Source organism: Emydura macquarii, unplaced genomic scaffold (genome assembly GCF_026122565.2).
Source record: "Emydura macquarii macquarii isolate MOO-44397 ecotype Brisbane River unplaced genomic scaffold, CSIRO-AGI_Emac_v2 contig_1253, whole genome shotgun sequence".
In the NCBI taxonomy this organism is placed as follows: Eukaryota; Metazoa; Chordata; order Testudines; family Chelidae; genus Emydura; species Emydura macquarii.
Genome location: NW_027131390.1, coordinates 56,039,932 through 56,063,589, shown reverse-complemented (window position 1 = coordinate 56,063,589; position 23,658 = coordinate 56,039,932). Strand labels below are relative to the sequence as shown.

Here is a 23,658-nt window from a genome sequence, read left to right as displayed (position 1 = left end):
CTATGTAAAATGTTATATTGTAAATGGGTTTCATATTAATGAGCTTTAAAGTAACTTTGCTTTTAAAAGATAAAGATTTTAGAAGATAAATTGTCTGAGCTATAGCCCTGTTCCAAAATAGGATTGGCACCATAATTGCCTTGATTAAATTTATCATAAATATGGATTATTTTTCATTTGTTGATGGATGAATTAATATTTAAGCAACTGGCTTTGTTGTACCAGGGTTTTTCCCATTAGTTATTTTTATGAGAGTTTTATATTGAATTTTCTGTAAACTGGTGACATATCTTTTTAAGACATTTGATTTTGATAAGATCATGTCAGCTTCCTCAAAAGTGGGTTTTATGCATCTGGATTTTTCACATTTTGGGAGGGTTACAGATCAGTAGTTACTGTGATACTGAAGTTACCAAATATTTTTAAAATTGCTGGTTTAAAAAGCACTTTTCCAAGTTGACACTTGCTGACAATGGCCTAATTCAAACTTAATTAGACAGAGTTGTATGGCTCTATGATAGGCCTTGCACCTGATCTGTCCAAAGACCTGGGAGACAGGAGTTGCCACACAGAGCTAATGAAACTCATAAATCATAAGAATCAGGATAAGGCTGAGAAAACTCACCTTTCAAGCTATTTGAGGGAAGACTGATGTTCCAGAATCTCCAAGACTGATCACCTTGGGGAGAGGAAGTCACAATATCTACAAACAGGATATGCCAACCTTTGACCAGTCTTTCTGTGCCCCCAAACAAGGCCTGCTAACAAAAAGCACTGTGCCAGCAGAACATAACAGTCTAGCTCCCTGACTGCAGTTCCAGATCCTACTCCATCAGAGACCACAAGACCGTGAGAATGGAAGAATTTGTGAACTCCTAAAATGTTAAGTATCTTATTTTTCCACTTTCTATTTTTCATTATTTGGGAGATGTATCAGCATTCTTATTTTCTTTAATTTTAGGGTGTGAAGGTGATTGTTTGCATGCATGTGTGCGAAAATACGCACAAAGCTCACATAGGAAGTGCACCAGAAAGAAAAGTTCCCCAGTTTTTAACAACCCCAAATATTGTCTCAAAGATAATCAAAATGTGTTCTGTGCTTAAAAGTCTTGGGAAATTTGAGATTACTATCTATAACATCTGGTAAACTTCTGTCTTAATAGAGTTCTGTTAAACTTTAAATTATATCTCTGTTGGGGCGAGAGGAGAGTGAGCTACCACATAAGAACTGAAGTTTGAAAAGAAGCTTTATTATTGCATTTAGATGTTAAATAAAGTGGTTTTGGTTAAGTAGTTTTATACTAAACTCACATATATAGATTTCATTGACTTTGGTGAAATTCTTTAGTTGGGACTCATAATCAAATGGGCAGCCACCTTTTTAGAATTTATATGAGGATTTTTTTTATTAATTTGAGGATTTAACTCCAGTACACTACTGAAACTAACTTGATTTGATGCTTTGATGCAATGTTTTATTTTTCATCTAGTATTATTATTAATAGCTTAGCTCTAATGATAAGTTTTCTTGATTTTATTTTACTTTGTTTCAGAAACAAATAGAAACTGATACTGAGTCACATTTCTTTCAATAAGCAATGTGGGCAGAGAACCTGTTAGGACCTGTAGTGGATGCTGATTAAACTAAAAGCTTGATCAGCTCCCTTAATAAGGCTGTGGTTCTCACAAAAACACTTTTTGAAATCTGTATCTTTTTAACAAGTAGTATTAGATATTTTTATCCTAAAATTCTTTTTAAAAACAAATGAGAAAAAGCTTTTTATGTGGTGAAATTTGTGAATATATGCATTAGTGCTATGCTGTAGGCAACTTGGTGTCCTTTTCAATTTTCTGATTAAGGGTAACTTTATTTTCTACAATACAAAGCCTACTCCTATTATACTAAAACTGCATAGCCACATAGAAACCTTTTTTCTCCTTCCACGCCCAGAAATCAGGTTCATAGAACCTAGAGGTCTGTAAGCTAGTGTACTAACTTTCCTACTTGCTGCCTCTTTAAATGTGACTAAGCACCACAGGTGGTTGTATAAATGAGAATTTAGTGCTCCTGAGCTGCAGTTAACATCACTACCCTACAGGATTTAATGAAACGAAACACCTATCCCAGCATCTTTTCCACAACACATCATTCCTCTTCTAATCCTAAAATCCTCATATGGGACAAAGATAGAAATAGATTCAGACAGAGGAGTAGGAGACACTTTGCTTCTCATGTTGGCTCTAACAGACTTCCTCTGTGCCTTGAGCAAGTAACTGAACATCAGTTTCCTTACCTATGAAATTGGGATAATGCTGCAGGAGCTAACTTGCCTACATGGAGGAAACAGAAAGCCTGAGTTCGTCTTCTCTTTAATCTCATCTTCTGCCCCAACCCCAGGTTTCTCTTTGCCATTTAAAAATGACTAACACCAAATTTAACGTTATAAATTAAGCTGGACAATAGCAGGAAGCAAGAACTGTCTTGTCACAGCATTTCCACTAATCATGATATTTTGGAGCAGACCTTAGAAAGCCCCTCCTACCCAATCTGAGACCAGTCTAAAAGCCTATTGGGCAGGTATGTTTCTGAGCTGGGCTAATTAGATTGTAAAGTCTGGAGTAGAGGGACAGGGTATGTCTACCGAGCAGTGTAAAGCCAGGATTAGTAGAACTCGAGTTAGCAGGCCCTAGGTTTCTTAACCTAGGGCTTGAGCATCTACACTCATGTGTAGCCCCAAGTTAGGAATAGTTGAATGCTCTGTCCCAGCCTGGGGTTTTAGAGTCTTCGCTGCATTATGCAAGGCTGAGTCCAACCACCCATATCTCAGACTTCCTAGTGCTCTCCCAAAATGTGGCTGCTCTAGCCCTGGTTTAGGTGATTTGTGTGTAGATGAAGGGGGAAGGGGGGGAGAAGTTAGGCTTGAGTCTGAGTTCAAACCCTGGGCTTACATTGCACTGTAGACACACCCAGTGTCTTCACAGCTGTTAGTAAAGACCTCAGCAAAATGGGGCTCCAGACTGATTGGAATCTGTAGGTGCTGTAGAAATACTAGTAGCAGTAGCTGATGTCTGATCAGTAGTTTGAATTGTTAAATGTCATTCAAATGAGAGGGATGCCAAGCAGCTATAGCCTGAGATCTTTCAATCTCCCTTACAACAGCACATCAAAGCATGTGCTTCAGCTGTCCCCAGGAGTCAATGGAAATGAAATCCTATGTTAAGCCCTGCAGCTAAAGGGGCCCATGGAAATTTGGAGTGGAAGGGACCTAGAACCCAGGAAAAGAAGAAAAAAAGTTACTGAGAATATTAAGAAGTATGCCTGGCAGTATATGGCAGTGATGGGGTGGATTGGTGGAGCAATAACTGGCAGTGATAGGAAGCCAGGGTTGTGAGGGGGACACTAACTGGCATTCAGGGGGCAGGCTGGCGGGGGGAGAGGCATGAACAGGGTGTTGAGGTGGGGGGCAGTAACTTGCCTGGAGAAGGTACACTGTATGGGGTGCCCTAAGATTTTGTGAGGAGCAGTAAGTGTCAGGGAGGGGGTGGGCAAGGATTAACTGCCATGGATGGGGCATGCGGTGGGTGGGAGCACGAACTGGGAGCGAGGGGCCATGCCTGTTGTGTGGTGGGCGCGGTTTGTGTGGTGGCGGGGGAAGCGGTAATGGGCAGCGAGTGGTGAGCGCTGTGGGGGGGGAGGGGAGGAGACGGTAACGGGCAGCGAGTGGTGCGCGCTGTGGGGGGGAGGGGGTAACGGGCAGCGAGGGGGGCGCGCTGTGGGGGGGGAGGGGAGGCGGTAACGGGCAGCGAGGGGGGCGCGCTGTGTGTGTGTGTGTGGGGGTGGGGGAACAGGCAGCGCGGGAGCGCGCGCTGTGGGGCGGGGGTGGCGGGGACAGAGCCCTGCAGAGGGGCAATAGGTTTACGGGCGGGTGTAGTGAGCCGTCTCCATCTCCTCACTCTGGTGTACGGCCACGGACAGTCACTCACCGCCATGCTGCCTGTGGGGGCCGCTGACAGGAATCCCCGCGGCGATACCCGAAGCAGCCCGGGCCCCTGGCAGTTCTGCCCCGTTGGACCCCGCGCAGTGGGGAGACGCGGGGCGCCCTGGGCCGGCTGAGGAGCCGCCTCTGGTGCTACAAGAGCCGCCCCGCCTCCGAGCGCTCGAGACAGGTGTGTGCTGTCACTGCGGGAGCGGGTCAGATGGCGGAGGCATTCAACCCCCGCCTCAGTTGCCTGACTGACACAAGGCTGGGGAGTCACCCGGTAACCACCCCGGGCAGGTGGGGCACCGGGGGCATCCGTGACCACAACGTGCAGAGCACCTGGTCCCGCCCGCCTGGGCCAGCAGGTCCCACATCCCAGCTTCTGCAGATCCCTGGGCACTTCCACTACCAGGTAGGGTCTTCCTCCCTACCACCCCACATATTCCCCTCCTTGTGCTGTGTCTGGCTGCTGCCCTGCCATCCACAGGTGGCTGCACTTCAGTGGTACCCCCATTATATATATAATGGGTATGAGACCTGCTGTGGGGTGAAAGGACACCTGTCCACAACTATTTAATCCATCCTGAGGTGAAGGCAACCTTGACGTGGTCTCTCCTGCTGATTTACCTAAGGGTGCAGGGGGCTTTACAGGCAAGTAAGAAGACAAGGTCTCTGCCCTTTGAAGCTTCCACTTTAAACTAGACAGGGCATTGCCTAATAGTGACAACCAGCCCTAAAAATGGGGAAGGATAGGATACAGGTTCTCTCTCTCTGTCTCTTTCACACAGACACAGAGAGAGCTGACAGCACGTGCCAGAGCAGAGGTGCCTGATAAAAAGATAACCTGGAATTAATTTTGTTTTGAGACAGGATTTAGAATGACAGTGGATTGGATTATGGATACTTTATAGTCCTGCTTAATTCTGAAGATGGTGACCAGATTTGAAGAGGATAGCTGTATTAGTAATACATGCATGTGCAGATTTTGCTGTGTATTCCAGTGACATTTAAAATTTCACATTTCCCCCAGATATTTAATTGTGTTCCAGTGGAGAGACGTTTAAACAGGAAAAAAAAAATTCTGCTGACTGTTCTCTTAGCATTCAACAAAAATCATCCAGAGAGAAAGATGGAAGTCTCAGAGATAAAAAGAGAAATGGGGACATTCAAGTGAAAAGAGGAACAGAAAACGAAAGTATTGCTATATGCCAAAAAGTAGGTAGTCTTTAAATTACCGCTTTAAAATATCCCCCTGTATCTTCCAGTACAATATTGTTTGATCTATACTAAGAGAGAGCTGCTAGCAATCCTTTGCTAACTGCTTAAAGTTTTCAATGTAACTAAAGATACAAGAAAAAATGAAAAACAATCAAAGTCTTTTCAGTTAATTAAGAGATTGACCAACACTGTGATTCTAAGAACAAGACAGGTGAAAGAATAGTGCGCTATACAATTCTACCCTCACAACAGTGAAACATAGTTGAATCTTTGTGGAACTGTCATAAATCCAGTCCAGTATTCTAAAACTATGATTTGTTCCACACTACAGCCCCAGTCCTGCAAATTTCCATGGCCAGACCCCTGTGCTCATACACAATAACTTGCAGAATCAGGGCTTAAAAGGAAACCAGCACTAGAATTATTTTTGGATGCCAGCTTCAAAAAAGAAACCTATAACCAAGCTATTGATTAGACTAGCTGTAGAAAATAGGAAATTATTTTTAACTTAAACAGGAACAAAGTAAAAATCTGACAGGACACCTTTCCCATCCAAAAGTTAAAAGGCACTGAAAATAAAACAGAGGGGTTAGACCCTCACTTCCAAGAGCAAATCCTAGTCCTCAGGCAAAAATTAGTAAATACTGCAATATGATCACTTGTGATTCATGTTGTTAAAGAAACAAACTATTTCTGTCTATTTGTATAGTTCCTTGGTCTGTGGGTATAGTTAGGGTATATAAAATTGCACAAGAAAAATATGCAAAAATATATTTGTAAGAAGTAGAATCATCTTCATCTGGTATACTCAAGCATTTTTGGTTCCAGAGAATTTTCACTGTTCCAAGAATTCATTCACCATTTGTCCCTTATTTTAATATCAGCTTATACTGATCATTCAAATTGGTATGGTGAGGGAGGTGCAAACACATATTGTTAGGTAAAAAAAAACCTTAATAAAGATCTTTGTAAATTAGAGTGCAGGAACTGAAAAGAATCTAGAAAGCATTTTCAAGGCCAATTAAACAATTTTCCTTACTCTCTTTGTAGACTCTGAATGTAAGTTGAGTAGAGAGCAGTGGAAATACCAGATGTAAGATACAAGATTACATCAGTATTTTATAACATTGGGCACATTATAGAACTTTTCTAAATTTAAAACAATTTTTAAAATAAATTTAAAAAAACTCTGAACTACAACCTATGTGTAATCTACATTTATTACTGGAAATCACATTTTTACTGTCAGAAGATGACCACTACACTAAATAAAATAGATCAGATACTGTCATCTCAATTGGGCCATCTTTGATTAGTACAATATTTGACAGACCACTTAAACTTCAGCTGATCACTCCAGTAATCCAATGGTAGCAGACACAAAATTTGGACTCATTGCCTGAAGCATGTTACAATTCTCTTATGCTGGAAGAATGCAGAGCTTGCAACTATAGCTACAATACTACCACTGCTGCTGTTGGATTTCTTTTAGTTTGTTTCTTTAAACATCAGCATTGACACCTGGCTCCCAGGAAAATTTGTAGGCCAAAGAGTTCTGAAGATGCATTTATAGTAGCCTCATACTGTTCTAAACAGAGGACAAGTTTGGCAACAGTGGTAACTGGAAAAGGATACAGAAGTGGCATATCAGCAGCTTGCAATGATTTCTGGCATTAAAGGAGAAATCCAACAGCAGAAACAACTTAATGTGAATTTAACATGTCTTAGATGCCCAGGCCCATGAGATCTAGTATTAAAATGTGAGTTCTCTCTTTTGGGGGGAGAGGGGCAAACTAAATTATTAATTTATGTGCATCCATTAATCTTAAAAGAACAACCTATGTGTACAACCTGTACTTACTCAGGGACTGATGTACCCCTTTTTTAAAAATTGGCTGCTGGTGGGAAACATAGCTAAGCAACAACATCTTTGATTAAAGCATAGTAACATCGCAAATGGCTGTCTGCATGAGGTTTTTTTTCTTGACAATCAAAATGTATATTTTACCTTTGGAACATTATTTACTTCTAATCATAGCTAAATGCAAAGGTTAGATGTCCTTGTCACTATACATTCAAACCCTGCACCTTTTTTCTTCCACGTTAAAAAATAAAAATCAGAAAATAGAATTATTCCTTCAGTTACTTTTATAAAGACTAGCTAAGAATGTAAATTACAAACCTAGAAATAGTCTTTGGGTACCCTAACACAGCAGTTAAACCTTTTTGAGTATGCGGACCCCTTTTTAACCTCCAAACATTTTGCTGACCACCACGCTACTAGTTTTATTTGAAATTTTACATTTCTTTGGAGAGGATGTTGTTATTTTTCTTTTCCGCGGACCCCCTGTAGTAGCCTTGCAGACCACCAGGGGTCCGTGGAACACAGATTGGGAACTGCTGCCCTAGAAGGATAAAGAAAGCAAACTGATCTCTAACCTCCTCCATCCACTGAAAGGCCATTTTGTCAGTCTTTATTCAGTCAAGACCCCACATTCAAGTCAGTCTTGCCTGACTAAGGATTACAGGTCCAAGCACAAAAATACCACATTTTTACATTTAAAATAATAATTTAAATAAAGAGCTAAAATTCTATCCACTTTCACCCCTTTTTGCAATGCATACATGTTTTTTGCTTAAATTACTTTGTATTTAATTACTGTCAGAGAATCTTGAAACAAATTAAAAATCTTTCTTTACATGGGTACCAGATCTCACTAGAAGACAGCAGTATTTTTTTGTGTGGAGAAAAGTTAATAAGGAGGAATGTCATTGTTTACTGAATTAATACCATTAAAAAAGCAGACAGATTAAAAGAAGTGAATCACATCTTGATTGCTAATTACATTTGTTACCATCAATAAGAGGAAAGGAAATACTAGGGTTTATCCCAGTTGCAGAGCCAACCACAGGTCAGCTAGCCTTCCTCCACTCCTTGCTGCCTTCTTCTCAGATTTGTTGTGTGTTGACATCATCTGTCTCATTCACTGGCTTTAACTTAAGGGCACTCTGTTCCACACCTCAGACCTGAAGCACAAGCAAAGTCTGAGATTTTGCAGTCTTCAATGAAGAATGATATAGGGACCTCTATTCTTAGCCTTTGACTTAACTATGTTGTACAAATATTAAACTTATTGAAAACCAAACCTATATATATATATATATATATATATATATATATATATTTTAAATGCACAAAATCTCGGGCTTTAGATATTTGGGGTTTATTTATATAAGAATGTATAATTCAGGAATGATTAGTTCCTTTGATATCCTAAACTATTTGTATACTATTTAATGGGGCAGAGCTCTTCTGCTAGAGCTTGTAATGAAAACAAGACCAACAGGGGAGAAAGTGAACCCATGCAGATTTCTAATTAGTTTGTTACAAGATTGAAGCTTTATGAACACTTTGAACTCTTATTATATGATAGGAAATATTACTGAAGACATTGGATTGTAGATCAAGCTGATTTACTAGCTTCATGTGTAGGAAGGCAAGAGGAAAAAAAATCATATATACAACTCCTTAGTGCATCCAGCTAAGAATAGACACATACAATAAATGGATCTGACAAACCATTCCTTTCTCTGCAGTCTTTTTGTCAATTGGTACTTAGTTTCAGTTTGGATGGGGACCCCATATTGTATAAGAAGGGTTTCCTTAGCAGTCAGATATTCCATTAATGTATTACTGTATAGTATGTTAATCTGGCTAATAACCTCAGCACTTTTTTTCAATGTCAGTTTTTTTAAAGTGTACCACCTTGATTTATGAATTACAGAAACCCGACTATTCCATTTTCCAATAAATTAGTAGAGAGTACCTGGAAAGTATAACAGTGACATCATTTGCATCACAATTAGGACCTCATCCTAATTTCATTTATTTCAGTGGAAGCAGCATCAGACATTGCTCAAGGGTGAAGAGCAAATCTTGAGCTTGTAAGCAACTCCAGCTCCCATTGAAGCAAATGGGAGTTGTGGAACTCAAGTACCTACTGGAGTGCAGACTGTTATATAATGAAGTTTAGATAAAATCTTTATAAAAAGGAAAATGTGAATTCATAAAAAATAAGTCTAGTAATTTGTTTAACAATCTCAGTAACACTTCACTTTTAATAAACTCCACTGTTCTTTATATATAGTGCTTATGAGAGAAAAGGGGACAAATGTTTGATTTCAATATCAGACCAAATTAACTGTGAGGTTGCTTGGTGGTTCTTTTTTTCTGTTATAAATACATATACACATTGCTAGAATACAAAACATAGAAATTGCTGCTCTCTGTTACAAAATAGAAGCAGAAAGTTTTTCTAGGAGGCAACTTTTTTCAGATACTGATCTGTAGGTTATCTAGAAACTTCCAATATATTAGGGCTACTGGAGAGTAACCTCTAAAATCTTGCCAGCCCTTTTCATGCTCCAACATCAGAGGTTGTTGCTGAATATCTGTAGGAATATAGCTTGTTGTCGGCCCCTCCACTTAACAGCAGCTGTAGTGGAGAAAAACAACAAGTTGTGCCCATTGTCAAACCAAGTAAATATCCACACTATTTTTGTTCCTGGACAATACATATGAACTGAATAAATATTTAAATTATTCCTAAGCAGCCTGATTCTGTTCTTCCTCAGAAGAATTAAATACCAGGAGTAACAAACAATGACGATGTGAACCCCATAGTCAGTTTTAAGTGGCTCAAAATCAGAAACAATAAAAACCTATATTTTACCCTCTCAAATTAAGGGAAGGTAAAGCTTATGTGAAAATGTCAAAAGCTTTCACTGGTCTACCACATCTTAGTCAAAGAGATAGGAAGACTGGGACTGTGGAGTTGGGGGTCTCCAAAACCTATGTTGTGCTTAGATACATACAGCTCTGCTCCAAGGAAAATATCCCTTCCACTTTCCTGCCAGTGCTACAAAGAAATGGCAGCACACCTTGGCCAGCTCCATCTGTCTGTGCCTGCTCCCTCCAGAGTTTTAATGCCACATAGGAGAAAATAAGAAAATGCTGCTTAAAGAGGCACAAGACTAATTATCATCATAAGTTCCCACGCCCAGAGAGAGAAACATGCCACCATGAGTGGCTGTTCTGACTTCTACCCTTCCTTCCTTTTGTCCCCCTAATGCTATGGGGAACAGCTTCCACATAATCTCCATGGAGCGGAGGGTGGTGGCCATCAGGTAATGAGGCTGAATAACCACTTTTCCCTACTGAGAGTTGACCCTAACCCATCACTCTCTAATTAAGGCCTTCTGGTCAACTCCATGCCACATAAGCAAAAAGGAGAATATGATCCACACACACCAATAGGAGATATATTCCAACAGTAAAAAGTACATTGTTGTTGTCTAGTTTAGAATTAAACAATCATACCATCATTGGCCCCTTTTCCACCCAAAACACACACATTTAAGGAATTAAAAACCTGTTCCTCAAGTTCTTACCCCTGCTTCTGTCCATTCCACACACAAAACCTTGTCTTCGTGAGCAGCCAAATCATAGAGAGGAGCCTTGCAACTGATAACATAGACATTCAGAGTCATAAAACTTTAGGTAAAAATTTATTATATACAAAGTTTTTGCTCTTAGAAAATTTTGAGTTTGATCAAACTATAATTTTGTAACCTTTAGAAATCATACTTCTACCACCATACTTCTAAGGGGGAGATCAGAATTAAGCCATATGAAGGTTTTCCCAACCACTGATTTCAGGTAACAGCTGTTCCTACTCTAGCATGTATTTCTGTAAGATTGTGTCTATACTAGGTAAGTGGATCGTTGGTAAATAGACCAGTATGATAGCATCAGCTGTGCAGGATGTCTACACAAGCCAAGCACTTTTGCCATGCTTGCAGCACTACATTACACTATTAGAAAGTTGCACTGTCTTTTGGGTACTCTAAAGCAGTGGCTTGTGAGAAATTTTGAAGGGCCTTCTGGGAGCCCAGCAGAATTGTGGAATAAGAAGTCAAGTTCCCATAAGGCTTTGGGTAGTGGTGCAATTGCCTACTCCTTTTCTCAAAATGGAAACCAGGGGTGAATATTTAGCTTTCATTTCTTACTCAATAAGAAAGGATTCTGATGAGGCTATTAAAGAGCAATCACAAAGTATCTGAGACAAGGTTGTGGAGGATGCTCTGAGAGCACCTGCAGAGCAACAGAATCAGAGCTCAGTAGCTATTGACAAAATCTTTGGTGCCCCCATGCTGGAATAGCTAGCCTTTATGCAGCATCTGAGGATTATATTCACTCAGGGGAATGTAATTTTTTGATCCTGACTATGGCCATATGGCCTGGCTATGGCGAGAGAGAATTGTTCAGGATGTGGGATCAGGAGCAATAGCTGCATAACTCAGAATGGAGGAAATAATTCTCTGCACCTCTGTAGTGAACTCACCTCAACAGTGCAGCTCCAAATCAAAAGGATGAAAGCTCTGATCAGTGTGGAAAAGAGTGGTGATTCCTCTGGGGCAGCTGACTACTCCAGACAGTTACAGGTGAGTAGGGCACCGTTTTGTGTTCGGGAAGTTTTGTGGGAACTATTGTTGTGGGAACTATTGTTGTATTATGGTTAATACAAAAAAGACATCCACAGGTCTATGAAGCCCAAGATACCTCCCCAAACAGCTCACATGAGTTTTGATCTCTGCTCACCCCATGTTCACCATATGGAAAATCAAAAACAGTTTTTCACCTGCCTACGAACTTGTTTAATGAGATTACTAGGTATACAGCTTATTATAGAAGTCTTGATTATGCGATCAAATTATAGACCAACTGGTCTCCCCTAGCACTATCCCTTTCAAATCACATGTTGTTTGACCTAGACTTCTCACTTTTGCAACTGTTTCAGATACAAACTACTCCTCTCCTTGCAGCTGCATATTATGAAATGGCACAATGAAGAGCAAACCAAACTACACACATTAGGCTCCTTCCGGAAGACAGATACAGTATGCTCTACTCCTAAAAATCTTGCTAACTTAAAAATTTTTTTAAAAAGTTTTTAAACCCACCAGCAATATTATTAATGAAACCTCTTTTTCACATTATCTCATTCAATGCAGTATTGCCACAGAAATCCTGGATGGGGAGGTCAATGCAGCTGATTTCAATGTCAAGCCCAAGAGCTACTGGCAGAAGACGAGCATTTCTTGCTCTTCCATTATGTCTCTAATTCCATAGATTCCAGAAAATCATCTGGAGTCTCCATTTAGGTTCCCCATATGCTTTTGTTGTGTCACTAGGCTACATGAACCGCTAAGCTCTACCAGTCAATATTAAAGATTGGTATTTACCTCCTTGTGTCCCAAATCTTGACAATGTTGTCTAAAGAACCTGAGATTAACTGTTGCTCATGTGTGGGGGACCACTTCACAGATGTCACCCAGCCAGTGTGAGAGGTCAAAGAGAGGAGCACCAAGGAACCATCTGGACAGAGAAAATGAAAACCAACCACCCCAATTTACAGAAATCTATACAAGTCAGTTTAAGATATTTATAAAATCCACCAGTATATGAGAGGCAGACAAGATTAATGTATGTAGGGACAAGGTAATGCTTTCTGCTTATCATATCATAATATTGTTTCAGACAGCACAAGAGGTTAAACACACATGAATGCACAAGGTCCTGTAGAAAGGACAAAAATCTAACCTCTTACTGTTACCAAAGAGACACGTTTTTTATTGTTTCAAGAGTTTCATTGATGAAGAGGACTGAATGGCTCTAAGGATCACTAATGGAATATGGAACCTTTTATCTCTAGATTATTGGTTCAAATCTGCTCTGGTTTATAGAGGCTAAGAAGATATTCCTCTTTGTCTTATGACATGTGTGATAGTCTCAGTCTCTATCATGAACTGCAATGATTAGCAGCCATGTCAGAGTTGCAAGGAGTTCAAAGATTGATCAGACATATAATCAGCTACTTTTTAACGTCTAATGATGGTCTCTCTTATTCATGGTTTAGCTACTCTGGCAAGACAGTGGCATTTAACCCACTGATATATAGTGACTTTAGATTTCAAAGCTGTTAACTGGGAAGCTTTCAAAATTCACACACGCACGGAAAGTCTTTAAGAGAGAAGAATTAGATTTGTTTTCCAAGTTACTGTCTAAGAAATGAAAATTATTAAGAATGAAAAAGTTATGCCCCAAAAGACAAAAAGCAATAGTAATTACAATAGCCAATTAAACGAGCTACTGCTGTGGTCAGTTGAAACAAGGCCCACCCAGAGAGTAGGGAGGGAATGTGGGTAGCTTCCCACCACTTTACCCAGTCATGGGAGCATGTTTGCAATGGAATGTGGAAAGGATCCAGGTCCATACAGATTTCTCTGCCCCCCACTACTCTTAATACTTTTGACTAAAATGGTGTAGCATTCCAGGTTAGGAACACGGTTACAGACCAACACCAAGGCTTGTGTGTGCATCTTATGAAATGTGTTAAGATGTACCCCCTTCTCTCAATGCACATTATGAATTTGAAAAATCAGTGTTACCTACACATTCACTTTTGCTCACCTTTAGTGCGAGGATCCCATAATCTAATGTGTCTGTCAGTGCTCCCAGATGCTAGACGCCGACACAGTGGTGAGTAGGAGATAGAGTTAAAAACTTTGTTTCCAGTCTGCATAAGAAAATAAGTCATAAGATAGTAGCTACTCTTAACTCTTGTACAAATTCTAAATTCAAACTGAACTGAAGTTTTACCACTGAGGAATTTGGCCAAGTTTTAATGTATAATATGTAAAGAAATCTTACCAAAGCTGATTTGAGACCTCCTGTCTCAACATCCCATATTTTAATTGTGTGATCCCATGATGCACTACAAATTTCTTCACTATCTGACCACAACACAGAGGAGATGGCTTCTGTATGGCCAGAAAGAGTTGTAATGGGAATCTAGTAATTAAATAAAATATTAAGATGAGAAAAATACTGGATTAGTTATTGTAGAAAAAAGCATTATTTCACCAAATCAACATGTATGTAGATTAATTTTCAGATATTTCATCAGAAATTTTCCCCTAGTCATATTTATCAAAAAGGGAAAACATTCTCCATTACCATACTTTTTAGTTGAGGTTCTACACAAATCCTGACTGTTTCTTACCCTAGTTAGTCCGAGCTGTTCAGTTTTCTGCTTCTTCCTTGGTCTGTTTGCTGCTTCTTCCATTTCATCCTCTTCATCTGTAGGCACTATGATGGAAAGAAAGTCAAGCTTCATTTAGAAAGGTCTGGGATGCGTTTCCAGATAAGTATTTACATGGGCCCCCCTTCACCCATAGTATCTAATCACCTGCCAAACAAATGTAATCCTCAACACTTCTGTCAGTTAGATCTGTATTATAATTCCCATTTTTCAGATGAGGAATTTAGGCACAGAGAAATTAACTCACATCTCCCCATCCCAGATTAATTCCTCAACTATAAGACCATCCTTCCTTCATGGACAAACACACAATAAATCCAACCTATATTTTATACATAGTCCCTCTATATTTTAATTTACTCAAACATTTATTTATATATAAATATAAAATATTATGAAAGGTGTCATCTAACAGGATCAGTTTAGTCAATTTATTGTCCTTCAAATCACAATGCCAATGAAAGACAATTAGAAAAAAAGAGTCCACAAATTCTTAGAGTGTCCATAGTAAAGACTATCAAATACTAAAATCTGTAGATGGTATTTGGAAAAAGATGTTTAGTTGGCAACCATACATAAAATCTAAATGTTTAAGTCACTGTTTTAGTTAGACAATTTAGGCCATGACCCCATAATGATATCTGTGCAGAGGTCTGCCACATGAAGTCATTGCAGATTTGGGGGCTTCAAATCAGTTCTAAGTAACACAGTGTCCATTATAGCAGAAAAATGTTCAGTTAAAATCGATAAAACTGAACTCCAACACAACCTTGGTGCAGTTACCGCTGCACCATAATAAGTGACAAAGAATAATAACGTATGCACATGCTTAACTTTACTACCATGAACACCCCATGGATTTCAATGAGACCACTCATACTCATGATAATAAAGTTATACATTTGTTTAAGTGTTTGCCATAGCTTTTATATAGGGCTATTGACCTTCAAAGCACTTTACAGATACTAATTAATCCTCACCACAATTCAGAGACAACTAAATTTAAGGAAAAAACTGCAAGAACGTGCATTTTATTCTCAAAAATGGAAAATTAATATAAAAGCAGTAATACTTCAAAATAAGTTTCTGGTGTAACTGAATAACAAATACATATAAACTTCAAAAGTGAAAAATTAAGACATAATACTCATTTAAAATGGTTAAAATAAAATCTATTCAGAAGTTTGTCATTCCAGATAATTAAATTTTAAAACTCTAAATTAGAGCCAAAAATCCCAGGCAAAGTTAATAAAATATTCATCTTACCTGCAGACCAGATCTTTAACATCTTATCCCAAGATCCACTGCAGAACTAGATAAACAGAAACTTTTAATTAAAAATATTATGTAAAATCCAGCTAGTTCAAATAAACCACAGAGAGTCCTCTTTCTGCTCAAAATGTTGCCTAAAACTAACTATATCTTCTTCAGCTGTGTGTGCAATATTAAGGGTTTTATGCATCTTTTCTTTTCAGTACAGCACATTACTTCTACTGCATCAAATGCAAGGCTATCATCAATTTATAAATGTCTTGGTATCCCCAATTAATGCATAGGTTTATACATTATACAGGTTTATATATATTGTATGCGCTTCCAGTTCTTGACAACTTCTGACCAATTCACATGCGGGGAACAAAAATGTGATTTTTACACAAACAAGAAATACAGAATCCACAAATCACTGGCTCAACACAGACCTCCTTCTGCAAGACACTCACCTTAGTTCTTGTGCAGTCAACCGCGATAGTGTCCACACTTCCAGCATGTCCTCTACAGCAGTGAAGGGCTTTCACTTTGTTCTTCTCTATGTTCCACTCCCACAGCAGGATAGTCTGATCCAGAGAGGCACTGAGTAGCAGGCATGACAAACTATCTAAGGAAGGAAGAAAGTAAGTGCCCACATACAAATCCACTTAAGTAAGTTTTCCTAAAAATCCTTTTATAGGAAGCAGGATTAAGATATTAAAAATGTACAGTGAGCCAATACAAATTAAGAGATTCATGTAAATATCACAAATTTAAGTTTACATCATAACTATACAAATCACAAATACAAATGAAGATTAACTTAAAATATTTAAATAGTTAGAAAATACTATAGTTAGTTTTTAAAAAGCATTTATCGTGAAGGATTTTACGAAGCATTCAATTATTTCATTTCTAATATATGACAGGTTAATAGCTGTAATAATAGCTATAACATTTGGGTTGGCAACTGAACCTGTATGATTTTCAGTAAATTGCTCTAGCCCCACCCCTCACCTGTATAAGGTATACTGACCTTTTTTCACCCATGTCACATCTTTTACCACCTCTGTGTGCCCAGCAATCGTCATGATGGATTTTCCTTCTAAAGACCAGATTCGAGAAGTCTGATCATAAGAGCCAGTCAAGATCCTATGGGATACAGACATTGAAACTCTTTAAAGACAATGGTGCATCATGGGACATCTTTTCAATGAGGAACTTAGAGAATATTAGCATGATAACTAGTGGAGAGACATGAATAAAGAAAAAAAATCACTTACGTAAATCTTAATCCTCTTTGAAATAAAAAAATTAACATTTAAATTTAACTTGTTTGAAAAAATTTATCAAATTTATAGGTTCAAAACAAATTTTCTTATTAAGAATTGAATTAGCTGTGGAATTCTAGGTGAGATGAACAGGAGAAAGAAAGATGAAGTAAAAATATTGATCATTCTAGTAGATTATATCTGGAAGTTTCATGCATAATTTAAGACCAACCAAAGGAAATTTATCATTATTAATAAATACTTTGCACTTATCATCTAGTCATCAGAGGATAGCAAAGCATTTTCAAGCCATTAATAAATGTGGGAGTCTCAGTATGATCAAGGTAAGCAACCCTGGAAATAGCTAGTAGAAAAGAAAAGTAGTGTGGTCAACATTTCTTTAAAGCACTCCAGACAAGGGGTTTGCAACTATAGTTATACCTCAGAATTCATATTTGAAATATAAATGGTTTTAATTAATCTGAAAATGTTGAAATGTTAGAAATAAATGTAAAAAGATAGCAAGAGTTTGTTTTATTAAAGGAGACAGAATTGATGAGTAGTGCTGACAATATTAACTCATACCATAAACAAATCTCATCCTCTTATGCATGGTAGCCTTCCTACTTAGTTAAAGTTACTGTCAAGGTAGCATGGAGGAGCTCAAACTTCAACTACTTTCCCAGGCATACAGCCTGCATATAAATAATTGATTAAAAAGATAGAAAAATCATTTAAAAGAAAAGACAAATATGGAATGGGAAGAAAAGTACATTAAAGAGTGTTAAGAAAAGTACCAATAGAGAACTATGGAATCAACTACAGACAGTAGTTAGACAGACAGGAGAAAACACTGGAAACTTAAGACTGGCTTATTGGGTCTGCGATACCATTCTTCTGTTGCTTCAATAGAACTGATCCAGTCATCATGGAACATGCATTCTTCAGGTTGAGGTGCTGTGTACTTCTCCACATATTCTATTTCCACCACTTCCTCCTAAACTCTCAAAAGACAAGAAGCTGGTCAGTGTGCTTTTTTCTTTTTTTAAATCAACAACCACAATGATCTAGTATGGTAGTTCCCATTCCCAACCACTCTGAGCAGTGGTATCAATTTGTGAGACAAAGATATCAACTGTACAAGCCAGAGCCCCCTAGCTTCCATGCAACTGTGTGCACTCTACTCTGCCTTGGAGCCTGAACAGCTACTGCAAATGCACAATGGGATTCAGGTATCCCTAACTCCTTGACACACAAGCATATGCATAACTGAACAGAGGGCACACAGCAGCAATGCATCAGGACCCAGAACAAAGATTCATAATTAAAGGCCCAATCCTGCAACCACTTAAGAATGTGTGTAATTTTACTTAGGTGAGCAATCCCATTGACGTCAATGGGCCTATTCACATGATTAAAATTACACACATGCTTACGTGGTTGCAAGATTGGGCCCTTAGAGAATGAGAAATACTTTAAGTACAAGTACCGGACTACTGATCAACACTACCTATTGGCTTATCAAATTACTACTAATACAATGTTTAAAATCACTGCAAATGATTTCCACAGTAAGACTATTTTCTTTTCTAGGTTTTCCCCACTATGCCTATCCTGCTAGTATTGGAGCATGTATAATACCGCTTGTCATCTGACCCACATGGTGCCACTGACTACAGACTAGAAGAGCAGGAGGCAAAAGCACATTGATGGTGACCAAAATGGGAGTAGTTTCCCTTCAGAACTGTATGAAGCCAGACAACAGGAGAAGGAAGTGCCTCAGATTGCTCAATAACAAACTCTAGTCATTAGGAACACTGTCAGGCTCCAAAGAATGTCTTGGTGAGTCTTCCATAGACAAAAGAATAATGCAGGATCTTCAGAGGATTTTACAAAGAGGAAAATAAGGGAAATTATCAGGGCTTCATCAGAAAGGTAAAGGAATACGAAGGAAGAAAAATACATGGAACATTCATAATATGGAGAACTTTCCTAATCAGAACTGTAAACCAGATCAAACTTAAAATTTAAAATCTTACTCTGATAAATTAAATAGTCTAGGATCTTTAAATCCCATCATCCTACAGTGTGGTCCACAGAAAGTGAGTAAAACTTACTGTTGAGATGTTTTCCATTTCCATGTGTTTGACCAGTGCCATACGCAAGAACTGACCCTTGACAAGGAAATCAAACTCCACATATTTGTGGTCCTCTAAGACAAACAAGAAACAATGTTTAAATTTGAAGACTTAATTTATACAATCCAGAAAAGAATAGTCTTCCAGATCAATTTTTAGGGAATGAAACAAAATTTAGTTCAAGAAGGTTCAAGGGCTACCTTCTTCTCCCAGCTACAACTGTGCAACCCCATGATCTTGAAGGGATTACACAGGTTTAACTGAGGACAGATTTTGACCCAAAAGATGCCATGGGGAAAACAGCACCTGAGTTTCTATTAATAGCATCTCTGAAGCTAGGGACTCCAGGCTTCCAAGGTGCTCTCATTTCAATTTTGGTTGCAATTTGAGGAGTTAAGAATAACTTGTAAAGCCTCATATGGGCTGAGACCCAATTATTCCTCCATCTCTGTCTGCTGGAACATCTATGTTATTGTTACCTGGACTTTGGTTAGCCAACCTTTGGAACCTGCCTCCCCTGACTGTTCACCAGGGCTAGAGTCTGGTGAGTTTGAGATCACATTGCAAGGTTTTATTGTTTAATCAGTCAACTGTATGAAAATTTTGTTTCTATTTCTCACCTTTTTTTGTTCCTTTCACTTTAGTTGGACAATCTAGACAAGATTATTTGTATTGTTAGCATTGCAATAGTGCCCACAGGATCCAATCAGGGATCAGGATTCCAATATGATAGGTACTGTATTATATATAATGGGTGGGAAGGAAAACAGTCCCTTCCCAAAAAAGCTTACAATCTATGGCCTGGTCTACACTAGAGAGTTTTATCTACAAAAAAGTCAGCCTTTGTTGACAAAACAGTTCTGGTGTAACTTTGCAATCACACCCCCACCCCTACCCACAAAAGTGCCCTGTTTTTATGACAAAATACATTAGAGCTTTCATCAGCATGGCTAGGGTGACACAATGTCAATGTAGACACTGCACCCCTTCAATTGGTGGTGGGGCTGTCATTCTGGTTCCAGCTCCTGGCTGGGAGCGGGGCGAGAAGTCCGGGCTGCTGCAAGCCTGGGTGGCTAGAGCCCAGCTCCTAGCTGTGAGCTGGGACTGGGCAAGCTGCGGGCTGCTGCAAGCTTGGTTCCTGGTTGCGAACTAGGACAACAGGCAGCTGGAGCGCTGTTGGGACTGGGGAGTTGGGGGGCAGGCCACAGGGAGCCTGGGAGCCTGTAGGCTCCCAGAAGAGAGATGAGAGACTGGGCGCTCAGCTCCCCACACTGCCCCATAGGTTGATGGAAATGCTCCTGCTGAGGATGAACTCCATCAACCCAAAGGAGGCAGTGTGGACATCAGCCACTGCTGTCATTACAGCAGTGGATGGCTGTAAGTCGACCTATATTAAGTTGACTTATTTTTAAGTATAGACAAGGCCTAAGTATGTAGTGAGACAAAGGGTAGATAAGAGAGACAAAATGAGAACAAAGAAAAAGTGAGATTGACACAAAGGCAGGACTGCTTATGTGTTTTAACTCTTGATTTCCTCCAATCCTGTGTGCAATCAGTCCTGTGCAAGTGGACCCATATGTGTGTGTGGCTCCACTGACTTCAATCAAACTCTGGTTTGGCCTATACTTACATAATATAAGCATAGCTAGGTTGGTCAGTAGTGTGAAAAAACCAACATGCAGAAGGGTGCTTCTGTCAATGTAGCTAACATCATTTGGGGAGAGGATGTTCTTACACTGGCATAAAACTCTCTCTTGGTGTAGGCTATGTCTATACTAAGGGACTATGTCAGCATCGCTTTGCCAATATAGGTGCCATACTTTACACATGTACAGTACATATTTGTGGGCATATGGGTCTATCTGCATGGATCTGAGTGCAGAATTGAGGGCTATATTTTTAATATAAAAACTGTTAAAAATACTATAAAGACAAGTAATAAATAATAATGGAGATTAGATCCTCCATGAAAATTTGAAAGGAGAATTTTGCCCAACTGTGACAAAATTATTGTTTTTCCAAGCAAGGGATCTTGGTGAGTCATATATATGCTTCGCTGTGCTCATGTACATAAGTATTTGCACTAGTGAGACCTTTGTATTTAAGACCCTATAGTTTACACACTTATGAAGAGATTCTAAATACTTTAGTATGTTTCTGTTTTTAAAAAAGTACTTTTTTTCAAAAGAGGTAAATCACCTTCCAAACTCTTATCATGTTTAGCTTCCAGCAATTTATTGATGAGGTTACTAAGGTCAGCAATTTCAGATACCGCTGGGATAGAGAATGGAACATCATCTACTGCATACCTAGAGGGGGTGGGGGAGAAGAAAAAGGAATTGACTTATTCAGAAGTGCTGAAACTCACAGCTCAACAGGTACAAAATAAGCATATTAATTAAAAATCTGTGGCACAGCTCTTTTTGCAAGTGAGTAGATTAAACACGTTGGAGTTTGAATGGAACACTTGAACCAAATGGACGCATTTTATTCACAATTATTTCAGGAATCCTGCCCCTCCTGACCTCATTGTACTGCATAGTTGGGGCTCCTTGTGGTAAGTTTTTCTAAGTTCAAGTCAGGTGTAGCCAAGCAAGTACATTTTTTTCACTCTTTCTGCAACCTGCTATCTAACATTCACAAACGGTAGCTTCCCATAGCTATTGTAATATATCCTATAGTATCTCCACTATAATCTATAAACTCCAAGTGAGCTCTGGCTGTAGAGAAGCCAGTGCCAATGGGAAAATACAGAAAAGAAATGAATATTAAAAGGGTTGATAAAGCCCTACCCCATACATTGGCCCAAGATTTGATTATGACCCTGATCGTCTTCCCTCTAAAATCAGAGAGGATGCTTCTGATTTCAGTGGAAGCAAAATTAGACCCACTGGGTAAATCTTTGTTAGATTTTGAGAGAACTTAGATATATTTCCAATTAACTTGTAGAGTCTATGGAGTTTTGTTGGAAAATACTGTTTGCCAGGAAAAATGAAGTAAATAAAATGATCCTCCCCACGCCCCAACCACCCAACAATACAAAAACACCCCCCTCCCACCAAGTAAGGTTTGACCCTGTAGCAGTAGCCTCAATTTCCTAGGTCCTTTTCCTAGCTGCTGTCTCTTTTCCCTCCCTCCCCCCCAACGATGGCGGCCTGCACAGAGAGACCGACCGGTCAGCAGTACATCAACTCAGTGCCATGCATCGCTCATCAGTATCATTCCCGTCAGCGTTGTCCCTGCTTCCCCAGCAGCGAGGCCAACCCAGACTCACTTGCGGTTGTCTGTGAAGAACCGAGCCTGGAGCTGGGCCATGGGGGCGGAGAGGGCAAGGATCGAGGGCTCTGTGTCTGTGCGCAGCAGAGACACGGGGGAGGCACAGAAGACTGAGGTGCTGCTACTGAACCTAGCTGGCCTGCGCTCCCTCAGGCTGCCGCAGTCAGAGAGCACGTGTCTCGGAGGGAGCCGCAGTCAGGCTAGAGCAGCTGCACACAGAGACGGTTCCGTCAGCGATTAGTAGGGTCCGCTCTTAAAGGCACCGAGCCGCTCTGGCTCTCTTAGCCGAGCTGGCTCAGTAGATGGCTGGGTGAGAAATATGATCACGCACCCACGCTGCAGCCTGTGAGGCAAATGCTGAAACTAGATCCCAACCTTTATTACGGACAGCTCTATGGAAATTACCAGTCCCAGCATGCAACGCGGCCACGGGGGTGTCAAGGAAGCCAAGGTGTCCTGAGCTCACAAATCCCAGCATGCACAGCGCGGGAGACCACAATTCCCAACATACCATGCGCCGCCTCAGAGATGGGTTATAGCGATTTCTTCCCTGTGCTCCCTGTTTGCCAGTACTCTTTCTGCCAGCTTCAATAAGGAGATTTGGGTATCAGTATTTCCGGGTTGCACGGTGGCCCGCAGGGGCCAAACCGCACAGCAGGGAGCGCGTTTTCTGCGCCTGCGCACTGCACGGCTGTTTCCATGGTGGTGCCTGCGAGAGCCAAGACGAGGTTGAGTAGACTCGTTCTGAATTTTCTCTCCGCTTCCCTGACTCCCCTGCAGGGTTCGCGGCAGCTGAGGCGGGAGGAGCCGCGCCCAGACTGCTCTCCCCCCCTCCTGTCCCCTCCCCTCCCCGCGCGTGCGGGAGTCCTGGCTCCTGGACCTGCTCAGGGGCTGGGGCGGCGCCGCGGAGAAGGGGGGCAGCCCCCTGGGGCTATTGTTCTGCGGGCCAACATGGCGGGGGCCCGGCTCTGCCTCCAGGAGGTCCTGGCAGGACGGCCGCCCGCCCGCCCGCCCGGTGTGAGGAGAGGCAGAGCCGATGCCCTGCCTCGCCTCCGTACTGGGGGGGGGGGATGGACAGAAGAGCCCTGGCTGGACCCGGCTCGCGGCGCTGCCCCGCACGCCTCAGTGTGGGAGGGTGGTGGGGAGAGGATCTGCTGCCCCTCAGTGTGGGGAGGGAAGTCAGGACATGGACTTGCTTCCCTCCCCCTTCCCGAAGTCAGGATCTGACCTATTTACCCCTTTGGATGGGGATGGTAGAGTGGGCCTCACTCACTCTGCCCCTTGTAGGGGTAACAGATAGAGGCTCAGGTGAAGACTTACTGGGGAGATAGAAGAGTGTGAGTATCAAGCCTACATCCCACTG

The 23,658-nt window shown here is 40.5% G+C and overlaps 2 protein-coding genes and 1 long non-coding RNA gene across 4 annotated transcripts in view; 1 reads left to right on the top strand and 2 right to left on the bottom strand.

Annotated features, from left to right (window-relative positions):
- ICA1L (islet cell autoantigen 1 like) overlaps positions 1–23,658 on the bottom strand; it is a 427,480-nt gene that overhangs the window by 64,382 nt on the left and 339,440 nt on the right. The window lies entirely within an intron of this gene.
- WDR12 (WD repeat domain 12) lies at positions 8,656–22,870 on the bottom strand. Of its 2 annotated transcripts, none has more exons than XM_067548882.1 (13): positions 22,807–22,870; positions 21,219–21,328; positions 18,999–19,093; positions 17,772–17,878; positions 16,647–16,762; positions 16,084–16,238; positions 15,629–15,674; positions 14,324–14,409; positions 13,972–14,112; positions 13,732–13,837; positions 12,504–12,636; positions 10,650–10,722; positions 8,656–9,694 (listed from the first exon to the last, which is right to left on the bottom strand). In XM_067548882.1, exons 3-13 carry the CDS (start codon positions 19,038–19,040, stop codon positions 9,617–9,619), a joined length of 1,083 nt encoding a protein of 360 aa, XP_067404983.1. In that variant the 5' UTR covers positions 19,041–19,093; positions 21,219–21,328; positions 22,807–22,870; the 3' UTR covers positions 8,656–9,616. The 2 variants fall into 2 exon arrangements, with proteins under 2 accessions (XP_067404983.1, XP_067404982.1); XM_067548881.1 differs by lacking the exon at positions 22,807–22,870 and adding an exon at positions 22,294–22,631.
- On the top strand, positions 10,837–12,512 carry LOC137153482 (uncharacterized). Its single transcript, XR_010919819.1, has 4 exons — positions 10,837–10,917; positions 11,594–11,702; positions 12,059–12,158; positions 12,273–12,512. It is a non-coding gene; the product is annotated as an uncharacterized lncRNA (long non-coding RNA).